This window comes from Pleurodeles waltl, chromosome 8, assembly GCF_031143425.1.
Source record: "Pleurodeles waltl isolate 20211129_DDA chromosome 8, aPleWal1.hap1.20221129, whole genome shotgun sequence".
In the NCBI taxonomy this organism is placed as follows: Eukaryota; Metazoa; Chordata; class Amphibia; order Caudata; family Salamandridae; genus Pleurodeles; species Pleurodeles waltl.
In genome coordinates this window covers 449034303-449051988 of record NC_090447.1, presented here as the reverse complement: position 1 = coordinate 449051988, position 17686 = coordinate 449034303, and the positions used below count along the sequence as shown (strand labels likewise).

Sequence of the window (17686 nt, the reverse complement as noted above, 5' to 3'; positions counted from 1 at the left end):
CATAAAAGCACAAAACAACACAGATATATACACACACACACACGGGCAAACACCAATTTTTTTCTCAAATCGCTTAGGTAGATATCCACAAGAATCTTCACAACAGCAATTAGATCACGGAAAAAAACACCTGAAACCGCCAAAATTATAAACAGCAAAAAATATATATTAAAATGAAGACTAGTCTAGATGGGGGGGGGGCTTAAAGGGGGTTCTTCACTCGTGTGAATATCTGACAATGATTTTAAGTAGAAGATTTGCATTCTCTTAAAAAAAATTAACTGCGCTGTAATATGTGAACAACCTTTGAAGGATCGTTGTTAACGGAGTAGTTTCAGTTTCTAACACACATCAACTTGGGTCTCTGTTTTTGACACATATATCAATGACAGTGAACAGAAAGATAACCAAAACGTACACACGATTAGTTTACTATTCGCAAACAAAAAATGACACAGAATAAATGCATCTTTATTTCTACAACCAAAGATTTGCTCGCCATTTTCCAAAATATATTTCTAAAAGGTCATTTTCCTTTTGGAAATTTAATTTCAGTAGGAGCGTATGGTTTCTGCCTGTTCTAGTTTTTGGCACTCGTTTATCAGATTTCAGGGGCAGATCTCAAAATGTCTTCTTATCCTGCTAGTCGCAAATGTATTGTCTAATATAGTTAATCATTCCACTCTATCTGAGACAGTCAGACAAGAAATGGACATCTCTGGCACAGTCATTACACAAAGGGAATCATTTCCTTCACAACACTCGTAATAGATATAAATTCAGGTATATGCGTCTAATAAAAAGGGGTGATTAATAGAATGATTCCACAAGCCTTATCCCTCTTCCCTTTAGTTCTCAGTAGTCAACGCATACAAAGATCAGCTGCTAGGCTCATCACTGGATCTAGTCGATCCAATCACATTACTTCCGACCTCAACCATCTGAAATGGCTTCCGTTTGAAGTTAGAAACCAGTTGAAGATAGTGTACAAAACAGACAAGGCCCTTCACACCACACCTATCTATTTGGCCAAAAAACTTGAATTATCTGGTGGTAGTCGATCTTCAAGAAGCTCTACACCTCCCTACTCTTAAAACCACAGAAGTTCAAGAAACAAAATACCTACTACCGCTCCTATTCTGGTCTAGCCCCAAGAATAAGGAACACTCTGCTGCTAAAAACTAGGACAAACCCCTCTACTACTTTACTACTTTCTATAATAAAAAATAAAAAAAAATGTTAAAAATAATGAAATCGATTCCTTCACTATTTATCTTCAATCACTCATCTTTTTCTGGTGAACTCCTCGGGATCATGGATCTACCAAGTCGTGTTTGGATACTGTACCTGTATTTATTTGTTGCTTTCTCCCTGCTTTTTCCTTCTAGCTTTTTCTATTGTTTGTATGACTTGTATGCCACTTGTACAGCGCTCTGCCAACCTGATGTGTCATGTTCACTTTATACCTTTTGTATAAGGGACTTCTATGCTATATGTATTGCGCTCTGACACCCTGTAGGGTCATGTTTGCTATAACTCCGCAAATACATAAAGACTGAAATCCTCAGATTACACCCGGAAATATGTACATCAGCCTTGGTCCTATTCCAATAGGAACAGTGAAGCTAGAACTTCCAAGCCATGCCCTCTCTGAACCAGAACACAAACAACCAAAGACAAGTTTTGGTCGAATTGGGCCTCTTCAGTCGGTGCGGCCTGCTAGCAGTGGCACAGCAAGCACGCGACCCATTGCTCCTAGGACATCAATTGCAATGAACTAATGTGAGGTGGCATGGTGGACAATTTTGTCACTCTTTTGGTATCCTTCACTGTTTTGTATGCTTTCTCTACCAAGTTGGCACCCATGCAATCCTCTCCTAATCAAATGGTCAACCTCCCTAGGACGTCCTTCACACCACTATACGACAGTGAGGAAACTAGGGAGCCATCTTTAACACTAATGTCTTCTTTGCACTCAAGTCATAACACAACCAAAGGTCCTTCTGAGCAGGAAAAGGGTATGGCTCCCATTGCTCCTCTCCCCAAAGACATATTTCATTAAGGTAATTACTGCACCCACATTGGATTAGTTGAATTCACTTGATTTATGCATTCTGGCTTTGTCAAAGTTACGATTTCAATTAACCAGAGCTAGACGAACAGCCTTACCTGGATTTAAAAGATTCAGACAAAACATACCCTGAGCACTGCCACAACTTTTATTCATTGTTCGTTATAAAATAGCAACAGACACATCTGAAAAGCAACAAAGAGTGAAAAAATACAGTACAGCTCATTCGTATAAAAATATTAAGATATATTTATTGTATTAGAAAACTGTACATCAGTGGTCCCTATTTAATAAGAATGTTGCCATAGGCACAAAACGGGAGGGAAATCTTGCTGAATATGGCAGCAAGAAGCAAATAAAAGAGCACTTGTGCTATGAATAATGTTGAGAAGGGAAATGAGGTAATAATGTATTGTCATGTTTTCTTTGTGTGCTTGATGTGAAAGATGTCCACAGATGTTTCATAGCACAGTCGTAAGTCGTAGTCACAAGATCCAAGAGAAAATCGTCCCTGATTAAAAAAACGAAAGAACACAATCAGAATGTTGCAGGCAGTAGGAAAGCACGTGGTAATATAGCAGATAACTGAAATGGCAGTGGAAACTACCTGAGGCTTTTTAAAGTAGTCGAGGCCTCTTCCGATCTTAATCATCCAGCCATTGTTGAACCTAGGATAATATTGTATTTAAATGTTTAATTCATCAGCAGAATGCACTGTACAATGAATTAGCATTACCTTCAGTGAGACAGAACAGTAAAAAAAATACAAGAGGTAAACACTGAACCTTCGTAGCAAAAAAACATACTGACGATTTAATTATAGACCATTACACTGAAAATAATAAAAGACTATTTGACCACCCCGTGAGGTGTGGTGCAATTTGGTCCGATGACAAAGATACCAAAAGAAACAACATTTTTTCTTGTTTGATGTAAACCTTGTTTAAGGAGGGATTACAAAAATGAAGGTAAATGGGACAAGCGATCCACTTTTCTACACGATTGTAGAAGGCTGGCCCTCTATATAGTGTGCAAAGCTAGGAACACTGTGTAGGTGGTCCAGGCAACCACACGTTGGTTTCCAGAGATAAAAATCAGATCACCTAATGCTCCAATTTTTCGGGTAGCTGGTCGAGCAGTTAGGCTAATCCAGAAGATGTGCTAAGCATTTGTTGTACTCAGAATATGAATCATGCATCACACACACTCAATGAATAACTGAAGAACAGAATTTATTTAAAAAAAAAAAAAAAAAAAAAACACACTTCAGACTTTTATATAATTTTAAAGACAAAAATGGTTAAGATATGATAAGTACTTTTTGAGTTATGATTTTTCGGAGTTTTAATAAAGTTAAGTCTTTCTGTGTGTAATTACGCACTATAGGAATTAATAGGCAGTCACTTTTAAAAATGCATGAAAAATTGTACAGTTGAGTTAAAAGTCTCTTCTTTTGCAGGATCGTCGAAGCAGTCGGTGGGCACATTATGCCAGCTGGAAGGCCTTGGACGGCTCCTGGTTGCGGCGGGAGCAGATCTGGAAAGTCTCTTGGCACAAGCACAGGGCAACTTGGTTGGGGCCACCTGGAAAGGGAGAGGGTTTGCAGGTGGCGCCTTGGGGTCCCCTTGGGCTGTCAAGCTCACAAGGGGTTAGGAACCTGTGGCACACAGCTGGTTCCGCGATGCAGGGCTCACGGTTAGCAGATGAAGGGCGAGTTCGACGTCTTGGAGGCTGCTTGAACTGGAGCCCTTTGGAACTGGAGTTAAGTCTTCTTCCGGGGGCCTTGCAGGATGACGAGGGTGCTCTGGTGGGAGGTCTGGGGGTATTCCTGAAGTCCCTCGACTAGGGCTTCCTCCTGGTTCAGATGCAGCTAAGGAAGAGCTGTTTTTGCTGTTGTCCGACATGCACTGACCAGTACCTAGGGTATTGGCACAACTCTGCCACCGGAGGGTGCAGTGCTACCACAGCTGGCACACTTGTAGATCTCATCTGGGCTGTCGTTGGTGTGTTGTTGGGTCTGGCTGTTACCGTTGCGGAGATATCGTCCAGTCGGTAAAGTGACCCTCACCGGTTTGCTGGTTCTTTGTAGATTTCTTTGGTTTCTTGAGTGATGCCTCCACTCAGGAGGGAGATATTGGGCTATTGGCGATGTCTGGAGGTCCACTGGGTATTTTGAGGTCAGTCCAGTGGTCAGCTCCTCCGCAGCAGTGATTGTAGGGACTTTGGTGCAGCAGGCAGGGGTCTTGGAGCCTCTTCTGATGCAGCAGGTCCTCTGGTCTCCTCCTGTTGGGTTCTTTGGTGCGGTCTTCTTTCTTCCTGATGAATCTGCCTTCTTGGTCTAGGGGAGTCCACTAAATACTGAATTTAGTGGGCGTTTTAGTGGGAACCTGGTAGTGTCCAAGGGGACACTTACCCTTGGGTGGCTACACCCACTACAGTGACCACTTCCTGTGGGAAGGGTCACTTCCCTAAACCTCACTGGCTATTTTCCTGCCATCCAACATGGAGGAAAATAAAATGGAGGGTCCATATCGCCTGCAAACCCCTAGGGGTGGTGCATGCTCAGTAAGACCCCTCCTCCTGCCCTTTGTATTGCTTCCCACCTTTGCTCCCACCAAAAGTGAGGGTTTGCAAAGGGGGAAGACATCTGTTGCTAGCAGCCGGACTGGGGGCTCGAGTTTCCAGGGCAGCAGCCCTTTGAAGCTCACCGCCAGGGTGTTGCACATTCCTGAGTGAGTGGGTGTTAGCTCCTCCACCCAGGAAGGGCATTTTCTTGTTGTGTAGCCATTTTAGCTATAGTTTTATACACGTTATTTTAGCAAACTAGGCCTGCTGCTGTGCACTTTTAACCTAGATATGTTTTATTCATATTATTGTAACAATAGCCACATTTGTGGCTCTGTTTGATTTTCTCTATCTAGCTGTTCTTCACCTAGGCCAGCTCTGCATTCCTAAACAAGACATTTCTTTCACTCTGTGCGTTCCTCAAGCCTGCAGTAAGATAGGTTGCCGGCACAAGTGGTACGTGAAGACATACACACTCTTACGTGGGGATCCTTTCTTGGAACATCAGTTGTTTTATTATAAAAACACTACTTTGGCCCATGTACGTTAGAGGGAGATTCCAGCCAGATGACCACGACTGTATGCTGACTGCCGAGTGCTTCACTGCAGCTGCTTATGTAGACTACAGGCCTCTTGCTAAGGTATGAGTGATGTCCTCCCAGGGGAACCTGAAGGGCAGAATTAGAGCTTAACATGCTGTGCTCTAACATAGTCTAGGTAGGAATGATTCTTAAAAACTGTAGTGACAACATGGAAGCGTTATTTTTATGCTTTACTCTCCTTGTCACAATTTTAATCCTGTCATCCTTCATCGTCCTAGTTATTGCAATATATGCTTTATTATCTAAGATGCAGTTGCTTTAATAAAACCTTATTAAACTATACTCTGCCTCTGATTGTCCTTGCATATGTGAGACTAATGTAACTGAGAGAAACATATGAGATCTGAGTGACCACAATTTCCCTGAGAAGTCATTTGTGTCATGCGCTCGGTTGCCCAATCATCCCTGCTCTTGGGTGGAGACTGGGCACTGCTAGCTAGCCGGAACAAAACCTGTATTAGGCCGACAGGTGTCACCTGGTGTGGGTTCAGACACAGTCCCCCGCAATACAAGTCATTCTGCCGCCCAAATCCAGTAGTCTTACGCGACAGTCTCACAAACCAGAGAGACAGGGCTCTCCCCCAAGGTTTGTGCATTGGCTGTCTGGAGGTGGCATGCTGGATGGAACCAGTCAGCAACCATGCCAGTTTGGTTAGCTTTAGCAGGGGGCACCTCTAAGATGACTCCTGGGTACATTTTGCTAAAAATCCAATACTGGCACCAGTTTGGATTTATCATCCTGAGTTGTTTGATACCAAACAACCCAGGCTTCAGACTGGCCATCATGTAGCTGGGGAACTCGTGTTTGACCAGTGTCCAGTACATGTACTTAAAATGGCTGCTCTGTTCACTCACTATGCCCCATGTTTGTCAAGGACACAGTGGGAGCATATTGCTCATGCAGCTATGCCCTCACATATAGTATGGTGCACTGTGCCTTAGGGCTGGAAGGCCTGTTATAGCGGTGACTTACCCATAACATATGCAGTGTACGGTGGACAGGGCACACAGGGAATGTGCCATGTTGAGTTTGCCTTTTTAGGTTTACCCCAGTACACTCAGCCTGCAAGGGCAGTGCTGGGTGCAGCTCGGTGCAGGGCCCTAGAGGGTGGCACTATCAGTACTGCTGCCCTCAGGGGCCTACCCTTAATACCCCATGCCCTGGGTACATGGGTACCCATTTATTAGGGACTTACAAGAATAGTGTGAAGAGTGTATCCAATTGTGCCAAGCATCACAACAGATGTAGGGAAAGAGCTCTGACCCAGGGGTCCTGGTTAAAAGGGTCCCTGGGCACTACAACTTCTAGGACACATCAACATCAGGCAAAAGGTGGGGGCTAACCATGCAAAAAGAGACCTCCTGTCAACGATGCACCATTTTAGCCAGCATTCCAGTGGATGGAAGATGTAAGATTTTGGGTAAAAGATATCCTTCCTCAGTAGAGGCTGCTTCTTCTTCAACAGAGACTTTTTGGACAGGTGTGTGGTGAGGGAGGGGGAGCAGGGAGACAGACACACACCACACCCCATCGCAGAAAGTCAAGGCACTGACCACAACCTGTTGTCTACTAGCATTTAGAAGAAAATCCATCAATACACCATTTCACAAATCCTTATCGAAAGACAATCCAATGGAGCTTCGGAGTTAATGACTGGCAACCACCAAAATGAAAGAAAAATATCTTCAGCCAATGACCTGTTCCCTCTCATGATGCTTTCCAGGTATGTCTTCAGAAAAATGTCCTCCCCTTCCAAGCCCCCCTACGGCCCAATGTGCTATGCATCCTAGTAGCACTCATGTCTAATATTAAGCTTTAGCACCTTGTGTGTGGATCCTGAGCGAGTTGCTTCAGTGAAATGGCACCTAAGATTTGGTGTTGCTGGAAGCCTGGAGGCCAGTTAAGCTGCAGGTTTAAGGCAGTTTTTGTGGTTCACATAAAACAATAGTCACAGAGAAGTACAGGAGATGACTGTTACCTGTACTTTGCAGCACAAGACTCAGGAAAAGAGTGAAAAAGAATGGGGCCATTAGGTTGCTGGATTAATTTACTATATCGAACTATGCTTGCAGGATATATTCCAGAGTAAAGGCAAAATGTAAACTGTAAGAGGCAACTGGATGCTGTCTGTGCTGGAGTAACAAATGGGGCTTTAGAATATGTAACATGGGAAATAGTAGCTTCAATTTTGGTTCCTTTGGCTAAAAGGAAAGATCACAGTAGGAGAGGGAGAGGGAGAGGGAGAGGGAGAGGGAGAGGGAGAGGGAGAGGGAGAGGGAGAGGGAGAGGGAGAGGGAGAGGGAGAGGGAGAGGGAGAGGGAGAGAGGGAGAGAGGGAGAGAGGGAGAGAGAGAGAGAGAGAGAGAGAGAGAGAGAGAGAGAGAGAGAGAGAGAGAGACAAAAAGTGCTGCACTCCTGGAGGTTTCTCTTACTAATTTTCATTTATTCATCAAAGCAGCATGAAACCAGACCCCACAACGCGTTTCGACTGACGTCTTTTTCAAGTGGTATGTAGTCTGTATTCACATCGTTTTAACAATCAAAGCTTTTTATATATACAGAGCATTCTGGGACATGTTCATTATATTAGTGCATTCTGGGATTTGCAGTTTCTCACATATAATCCAGCTGGGGTTTATTAGTCTCCTGAGACTCATTATCTTCTCATTTGCGATCCGCATGACTCCATACATTTCAACATTAAATGAGGCTTCCATAAATCCATCAAGTATTTCATTTTCATTTTTTCCTTGCCACTGCACATTTATCTTTCATGCCGATCTCTCCAATAATATTAACAAGCCATGCTTCTGTGTTTACGCAGTGCCATGTCACAGAGCTAATTACATTTTCCATTTTCAGCCCATATTCCTTGAGAATAACCCCGGGCTTAGTTTATTTAACCTCACCTGCAGGCCCTCCAAATAAAGGGCCACATCGGTATTTGTCATAAATAAAGGGACATCTGCTCACCTTATGTCTTGATGAGATTATCCCTTAAGTGGCAGAGTGGCGCAAGGCGCATTAGAAGTTCAGACAATTTTAGTCCCAAGTCTTCCATGGTTTAGTACAAACGCAGAGGCATTGTATCCCCTTGCCTGCTCTTTCCACAGTTTCTGATGTTTAAAAATACTGGGTGCCTCCGTAGAATTCAATTCCACAACAATGGGTCTTCAAAAAAGGGCACTCTGACTGCTGGTGCAAACGTGAAGGGTGAAGACCACCACCGCTGGTAAATAAATTCAACAAAAAGCGCTGCACTCCTGGAGGTTTCTCTTAGTAATTTTCATTTATTCATCAAAGCAGCATGAAACCAGACCCCCACAACGCGTTTCGACTGACGTCTTTTTCAAGTGGTATGTAGTCTGTATTCACATCGTTTTCACAATCAAAGCTTTTTTATATATACAGAGCATTCTGGGACATGTTCATTATATTAGTGCATTCTGGGATTTGCAGTTTCTCATATATAATCCAGCTGGGGCTTATTAGTCTCCTGTGACTCGTTATCTTCTCATTTGCGCTCCGCATGGCTCCATACATTTCAGCATTAAATGCGACTTCCATAAATCCATCAAGTATTTCATTTTCATTTTTTCCGTGCAACTGCACATTTATCTTTCATGCCGATCTCTCCAATAATATTAACAAGCCATGCTTCTGTGCTAAGAGACACAGTTGTGACGAGTGTGCCCCCCCCCCCTTGTTTGTTGAGATAGTACATTGTTGTCATGTTGTCTGTCTTGACAAGAATGTGTTTGTGGGCTACAAGTGGTTGAAACGCTTTTAATGCTAGAAATACCGTTAACAGTTCCAAGTGATTTAGGTGAAGTAGTTTTTGTTGATTGTCCCATTGACCCTGTATGCTGTGATTGTTGAGGTGTGCTCCCCACCCAACCATGGAAGCATCTGATGTGATAATAGCTTGAGGCACTGGGTCTTGGAATGGCCGCCCTTTGTTTAAATTTATAGGGTTCCACCATAAGAAGCGAGGAGTGTGTTTGGCAGTCTATCAACACTAGATCTTGAAGTTGACCCTGTGCTTGTGTCCATTGTTTTGCTAGGCACTGTTGTAAGGGCCGCATGTGTAATCTTGCATTTGGGACAATGGCTATGCATGAGGACATCATGCCTAGTAGTTTCATTACAAACTTGACCATGTAGTGTTTGTTTGGTTGTATGCTTGATCTTACATTTTGGAACGATTGGACTCTTTGTGGACTTGGAGTGGCAATTGCCCTTTGTGTGTTGAGTGTTGCTCCCAAGTATTGTTGTATTTGGGATGGTTGCAGATGTGTTTTTTGGTAATTTATAGAGAACCCTAGTTTGTGTAGAGTTTTTATGATGTATTGCGTGTGAAAATGACATTGTTGTTGAGTGTTGGTTTTTATTAGCCAGTCGTCCAAATATGGGAATACGTGCATGTGCTGTCTCCTTATGTGAGGGGCTACTACTGCTAGGCATTTCATGAATACTCTGGGGGCTGTTATTCCGAACGGTAGCACTTTGAATTGATAGTGTATGTTGTCATGTATGCCTCCTTTTTTAGTAAGGGAACTACGTCTTGAAGTGTTACCATGTGGAAAGGATCTTATTTGATGAAGACATTCAGTGTTCTGAGATCCAAGATAGGTCTTAACGTTTTGTCCTTTTTTAGAATCAGGAAATATAGTGAGTTCATGTTCCTCACAGTTCCTTTTTGGTGATTGGGTATGAGCTCTATTGCTTGTTTTTGTAGCAGTGCTTGGACCTCTATTTGTAATAGGTCTATGTGTTGCCGAGACAGTCTGTGCGGTTTTGGTGGCACGTCTGGAGGGAATGTTGTGAATTCTATGCAATAACCATGTTGGATAATTGATAGGACCCATGCGTCTGTGGTAATATGTGTCCAGTTTTGGTAGTATGTGGTTAGTCTCCCCCCCACTGGTGACAAGTGTAGGGGTGTTGTGACACTGAAGTCACTGCTTTTTTCCCCTTCCTTTTGGGAATTGTCCTCTATAGGAACCACAAAACCCTCCCCTTTGGTATTGTGATTGATAGGTGGGTCTGGTTGGAGAGGTGGAAGATTCTGATTTTTGTTGTCGAAACCCCCCTCCGAATTGTGGTTTCCTAACGGTGTTGGGGGTGGCTTTTACTTTTTTTCAACTCTAGGCGTGATAGCTCTTCTCTTTACAGGCTCCTGGAAGACCTGCTGCGCGTGCTTGAGCATGCCTGGGAGCATTGGCAGACTCTGATAGGATGCGTGGGTGGATGCCAGAGTGTTAAAAAGGAAGTCATCCTCCACTGGCTCTGTGTGCATTGCTACGTTGTGGAATGTAGCTGCCCTGGATAGTACCTGCGTATATGCAGTACTGTCTTCTGGTGGTGATGGCTTGGTTGGATAACATTCTGGGCTGTTATCCGTTACTGGTGGATCATATAAATCCCATGCATCGGCATCATCCTGGGTCATCCCAGTATGTGTGGGTGACTGCATTATAGGTGTTCCCACTGGTGACAATTGTGGCGAGTGCAGTGGGGATGGTTGTGGTGAGACCATTGGTGGTGGTGATTTGTCTCTAACCTCCTTTGCCTTTGGTTGCATTTCTGTTTCCTGAAATGCAAGCTTCCTTTTCGATTTGAGTGGAGGTAAAGTCTGAATCTTGCCAGTCTCTTTTTGGATATGTAACCTCCATTGTGTATGGTCAGGTTATTCCATACCTAACTCTTGCTCGAATCGATGTCTTTCCTTGAGTTGCTGGAAAGTCCTTGCTCTTCTGTATAAGAGCTTCTTTTCGGCTCCGAGGCCGCTTTTTTCGGTAACAAAGTTTCTGCTGTTATAGCCTTTTTCGGTTCAGAGGAGATCTTTCGGGGTTTGGTCGATTCGATCACTCGGTGTTGAAATAGTTCGGTACCGGTTTCTCGACCGGAGTCGGAAGTCTTCGGCAACTCCTCGGCCTTTTTCAGTGTCTATGTTTGGTCACCTTCCTTTCGGTGGGTTAAGCCATGGCCTACTGGCGGTGGTGTCCCTATGGCCTTAAGTGTTTTGGTGTGACCCTGAGTTTGGGACGGGGCAGGTTTACTCACGGTTCGTTGCACCGTCGAGGGTCGTTCACTTTCGGATTCATCCGAGTCCATCTCTTGGATGGAGATACTTTCCTCCTCTTCGACGTCGAGCTGTTCTTTCAGTTTTGACGCCATTTGCAGTCTTCTTGCGCGTCGATCCCTCAAGGTCTTTTTCGATCGAAACGCTCGGCAAGCTTCACAAGTAGCCTCTCTGTGTTCGGGTGACAAACACAGATTACAGACCCAGTGCTGGTCTGTATAAGGATACTTTGCGTGACACTTAGGACAGAAACGGAAGGGGGTCCGGTCCATTAGTCTGGGACGACGGGTGTGGTCGGGCCGACCAGGCCTCGTGAAGAGTGGAAGCCCCGAAGGGCCACCGAAGCTGTCTTGATGTCGGTGCCGATACACTAACACTAACCCGGTACCGAGCGATAACAATACCGTTCGATACTTTAGCTAATTTTCCCGATTCGAAATACGGAGCGAAGAGGAACACGTCCGAACCCGATGGCGGGAAAGAAAACAATCTAAGATGGAGTCGACGCCCATGCGCAATGGAGCCGAAAGGGAGGAGTCACTTGGTCCGGTAAAAAATGTTGAGTATTTTTTTTTTTTTTTTATATAAAATATTTTTCTTGTCAACATTAATCCTCTGTCTAGTGGGTGCTGTGAAAACAAAAGCAGCAATAATCTCATAAAATGCATCAAACTACTGATTAAAAGGTTGTAGGAGGCTGGACTGGCTTGTAGTGAGTACCAAGGGGTACTTGCACCTTGCACCAGGCCCAGTTATCCCTTATTAGTGTATAGGGTGTCTAGCAGCTTAGGCTGATAGATAATGGTAGCTTAGCAGAGCAGCTTAGGCTGAACTAGGAGACGTGTGAAGCTACTACAGTACCACTTAGTGTCATATGCACAATATCATAAGAAAACACAATACACAGTTATACTAAAAATAAAGGTACTTTATTTTTATGACAATATGCCAAAGTATCTTAGAGTGTACCCTCAGTGAGAGGATAGGAAATATACACAAGATATATATACACAATAGCAAAAATATGCAGTATAGTCTTAGAAAACAGTGCAAACAATGTATAGTTACAATAGGATGCAATGGGGAAACATAGGGATAGGGGCAACACAAACCATATACTCCAAAAGTGGAATGCGAACCACGAATGGACCCCAAACCTATGTGACCTTGTAGAGGGTCGCTGGGACTATTAGAAAATAGTGAGAGTTAGAAAAATAACCCTCCCCAAGACCCTGAAAAGTGAGTGCAAAGTGCACTAAAGTTCCCCTAAGGACAAAATAGTCGTGTTAGAGGGAAAATGCAAGGAAAACACAAATCAGCAATGCAACAACGATGGATTCCTGACTGAGGGTACCTGTGGACCAAGGGGACCAAGTCCAAAAGTCACAAGCAACTCGGAGATGGGCAGATGCCCAAGAAATGCCAGCGGTTGGTGCAAAGAAGCTCTTACTAGGCTGAAGAACTGTGAATACTGCAGGAACGACAAGGGCTAGAGACTTCCCCTTTGGAGGATGGATCCCCCACGCCTTGGAGAGTCGTGCAGAAGTGTTTTCCCGCCGGATGGACGCCAACAAGCCTTGCTACACGCAAATCGTGCGTTTGGCGTTTTTGGACGCTGCTGGGGCCCAGGAGGGACCAGGAGGTCGCAAATTGGACCTGCAGAGAGAGGGGACGTCGAGCAAGACAAAGAGCCCTCACTGAAGCAGGTAGCACCCGGAGAAGTGCCAGAAACAGGCACTACGAGGATGCGTGAAACGGTGCTCGCCGAAGTTGCACAAAGGAGTCCCACGTCGCCGGAGACCAACTTAGAAAGTCGTGCAATGCAGGTTAGAGTGCCGTGGACCCAGGCTTGGCTGTGCACGAAGGATTTCCGCCGGAAGTGCACAGGGGCCGGAGTAGCTTGCAAAGTCGCGGTTCCCAGCAATGCAGCCCAGCGAGGTGAGGCAAGGACTTACCTCCACCAAACTTGGACTGAAGAGTCACTGGACTGTGGGGGCCACTTGGACAGAGTTGCTGGATTCGAGGGACCTCGCTCGTCGTGCTGAGAGGAGACCCAAGGGACCGGTAATGCAGCTTTTTGGTGCCTGCGGTTGCAGGGGGAAGATTCCGTCGACCCACGGGAGATTTCTTCGGAGCTTCTGGTGCAGAGAGGAGGCAGACTACCCCCACAGCATGCACAAGCAGGAAAACAGTCGAGAAGGCGGCAGGATCAGCGTTACAGAGTTGCAGTAGTCGTCTTTGCTACTATGTTGCAGGTTTGCAGGCTTCCAGCGCGGTCAGCGGTCGATTCCTTATCAGAAGGTGAAGAGAGAGATGCAGAGGAACTCGGCTGAGCTCATGCATTCGTTATCTACAGTTTCCCCAGAGACAGAGACCCTAAATAGCCAGAAAAGAGGGTTTGGCTACCTAGGAGAGAGGAAAGGCTACTAACACCTGAAGGAGCCTATCAGCAGGAGTCTCTGACGTCACCTGGTGGCACTGGCCACTCAGAGCAGTCCAGTGTGCCAGCAGCACCTCTGTTTCCAAGATGGCAGAGGTCTGGAGCACACTGGAGGAGCTCTGGACACCTCCCAGGGGAGGTGCAGGTCAGGGGAGTGGTCACTCCCCTTTCCTTTGTCCAGTTTCGCGCCAGAGCAGGGGCTAAGGGGTCCCTGAACCGGTGTAGACTGGCTTATGCAGAATTGGGCACATCTGTGCCCAACAAAGCATTTCCAGAGGCTGGGGGAGGCTACTCCTCCCCTGCCTTCACACCATTTTCCAAAGGGAGAGGGTGTCACACCCTCTCTCAGAGGAAGTTCTTTGTTCTGCCATCCTGGGCCAGGCCTGGCTGGACCCCAGGAGGGCAGCTGCCTGTCTGAGGGGTTGGCAGCAGCAGCCGCTGCAGTGAAACCCCAGGAAGGGCAGTCTGGCAGTACCAGGGTCTGTGCTACAGACCACTGGGATCATGGAATTGTACCAACAATGCCAGGATGGCATAGAGGGGGCAATTCCATGATCATAGACATGTTACATGGCCATATTCGGAGTTACCATGGTGAAGCTACATATAGGTAGTGACCTATATGTAGTGCACGCGTGTAATGGTGTCCCCGCACTCACAAAGTTCAGTGAATTGGCTCTGAACAATGTGGGGGCACCTTGGCTAGTGCCAGGGTGCCCTCACACTAAGTAACTTTGCACCTAACCTTTACCAGGTAAAGGTTAGACATATAGGTGACTTATAAGTTACTTAAGTGCAGTGTAAAATGGCTGTGAAATAACGTGGACGTTATTTCACTCAGGCTGCAGTGGCAGGCCTGTGTAAGAATTGTCAGAGCTCCCTATGGGTGGCAAAAGAAATGCTGCAGCCCATAGGGATCTCCTGGAACCCCAATACCCTGGGTACCTCAGTACCCTATACTAGGGAATTATAAGGGTGTTCCAGTAAGCCAATGTAAATTGGTAAAAATGGTCACTAGCCTGTCAGTGACAATTTGGAAAGAAATGAGAGAGCATAACCACTGAGGTTCTGATTAGCAGAGCCTCAGTGAGACAGTTAGTCACTACACAGGTAACACATTCAGGCACACTTATGAGCACTGGGGCCCTGGGTTACCAGGGTCCCAGTGACACATACAACTAAAACAACATATATACAGTGAAAAATGGGGGTAACATGCCAGGCAAGATGGTACTTTCCTACAAAGGTCACCTGTGTTTTAAAGAGCTGCAGCTAATTGTCTGGCAAAGGTAAGATTGTAAAGTCAGTTACTTTAGTTGAGTGATGGTCATCATTCAGCCTCTTGCGACCCCTGGCACTGCCTCTGTGACACCTGGCCTCAGAGATGGCAAAATCAGTGGCAGTAACGTCCTTATGGACGCCGGTTTGGGCTCCATTCTCTTCGATTTCTCTCATTATTTTTTTATCACACTAATAGTGAACAATGTTTCATTACTCAGTGGTAATGTAATAAAAAAAATGGAGTAAAATTAGCAGGAATAGGACATTCCCTGGCAGCTGAAGTAAATAACACTGCTTCTCAATGTAGGCTGTGTGCGTGCTTGTGGCTGAGTGTGTGCTTACGCGAATGAGTGTGTGTGAATGTGTGAGTAAAACTGATGGTGAAAGGGAGTGTGGTGTCACTTCCGCTACCCATGGCATTTTGGTGAATTGACACCCATGGTTGTGTGGCACCAGGGTCTATTAAATAAGCAAAATATGACAAATCAGGAAGATGGACTTCCATTTGAGGATGGGACCCTAGAAGTTCTATGGCCATGGTGGACTTCATAAAAGATACCACTTTAGCAGGTGAATTGCTGCTTGCACTGTTTATACAAGCTAATTTGTTCATCTCATAACAAGGCAGTTTTAAGGAAATTTAATACCAAAACACTCTATTATATTAGTACTGAGCATTACCTGTGTAATCCTATATCCTACTCCCTCGGAAGCTCTCTGAAGAGGCTTAACACCGGCTTGTAGAACTTGACAAAACAAACTCTATGGTCATGGGAAGCTAAGAAATACAGTTCACATTGGATCCTACAAAACAGTCTCCAACCTTTTGTATAGTGTCAGCTACGTCCCACCCACTGAACTCTTCCTGAGCTGAGGAAGAGGAAGAGGAAGCTAACGAGAAGCCACCTCTGCAGAGACGTTCCTTTCTTCCATACATTTTCCACTCTTCCACAGCTTCAGGGTGAGCAAACAGAGTGGATTCCAAATAATCATGTTGTATGATAATCGAGTCAGAATGTAATAATGTGTGGTCAGTATAGGAAACTATCCTGCTCCCCACCTAATTACTGAAACCACTCCTAGACAGTCAAGTGTCTCTTGCATTTGGAGCTTCTTTTTGCAGCTACACAACACTTCTACTGTCATCCTTCCATCTCCTCAGCTTTTCTTAATTTGGTTTATATTGCATAAAATACTATACACCACCTTCTGCTGAAGAGTTACTCCCTGTCAGGGGAGACAGCACTTCAGCAAGCGAAGCGGTACGTGGAGCTGATGAAGAAGTCAGCTGGAAAGCAATGAAACCCTAGTTTCTCCTCCAAGTAAACATTTTAGATGAGGCTGCCACAGACATTACTGCCCAATCCTCTGCTTGCTAAGTTATATTTCTTGCAGCAGTTCTGGATAATTCTGAATAATTGTGAGCTTACGCAAGTGTCAATGTTTTAGTTTTCCCCACCTGCTGTCACCTTATTACTTGATGGGCTGGATAGCATGAGGACAACTCAACTACATTCAGACTTTTTATTTACAAGAGGTCAACCTACCTTGCTCAGCCTGGTCATCCAATAAGATATATCATTCTCTGTTTTGAGGAGCAAGACCATCAAAACTAAATGGAATACTTTTAAATGATAGATAGCTAGGGACTAGAATTCTGACTATATGACCCACTAAAACGTTCCTCCATTTTTAGGGGCTGCCTCCCACCCCAGAAAAACAGATACATGTCTCAGAGAGGTCAATACAGTTTCCAAGGAGTTCTTTGACTAGTTAAGGACTAGCTGTCTGATATAAAGGTATAAACACCAGGTGTGAGTATTTATAACCTGTATTGAAAAACATGAACTGGCAAAATACAGAACATACGGCAGGGCGAGCTTTCTGGACAAAACTCTCATAATCCGAACAGTGACATTCTGGGGTTCTGATGGAAGAGCTTGGCAACCAATGGCCATCTACAGAACAGGTGAAGGAAAGGGGTGACAGTCTCAGAAGGACAAAATGAGAGGAAGGATAAGAAAGGAATATGAACACTGTTCTCTACATCTTGCAAGGGTTCCCATAGAATGTAGTCCTGCGACACCATTTGTTTACTACTTTCTTCAACAAAAGCATATGATGAAAAGATTCACTTATATAGGATGATTCACTAAAGGCTTGAAATCTTTGAAATAGTATTCAGGAGGGCGATATCCTTGATATTACCAGTTTATGCCATTACTGCATCACCATTCATGCTGTAGGACATAATGTGGGTTGAGTATAGAGCATTACTTACCACCCTAGAGCCTCCTCCCAACTGGTATTATTTCATGGTGGTCATCAGTTGCAGAAGTATTAGGTAGGGAGGTAGGACCAAAGTGACTCATCTTCTGAAGTTTTGCATTGTGCGGTTATTGTTTGGATCATCCTTGCTTTCTTTTATCTCTGCATTGGCCTTTGTTGATCATCAGTGTTTTACAGCCTATAAACTCAAAGTGTATAGGCAGGATACACAATGCCATAATTTCAGGTGGAGAGGGACAACTTATCGCACTAACATTGTGATAGACACTGTGTAGGAAAGTACTATCTTTCTTGGCATGTTACCCCCATGTTTACCTGTATGTTTTTGACTGGCTCACTGGGATACTGCCCGC

The 17686-nt window shown here is 44.7% G+C and overlaps 1 protein-coding gene across 1 annotated transcript in view; it reads right to left on the bottom strand.

Annotated features, from left to right (window-relative positions):
• Positions 1 to 2296: 2296 nt before the first annotated feature.
• Positions 2297 to 17686, bottom strand: part of MITD1 (microtubule interacting and trafficking domain containing 1) — a 110728-nt gene continuing 95338 nt past the window's right edge. Inside the window, exons 6-7 of the mRNA XM_069204381.1 lie at positions 2679 to 2739; positions 2297 to 2582 (exon numbers count right to left, since the gene is read on the bottom strand). Of these exons, the coding sequence (XP_069060482.1) occupies positions 2487 to 2582; positions 2679 to 2739 (157 nt within the window). The 3' untranslated portion in view covers positions 2297 to 2486. The remainder of the gene's footprint in view (positions 2583 to 2678; positions 2740 to 17686) is intronic.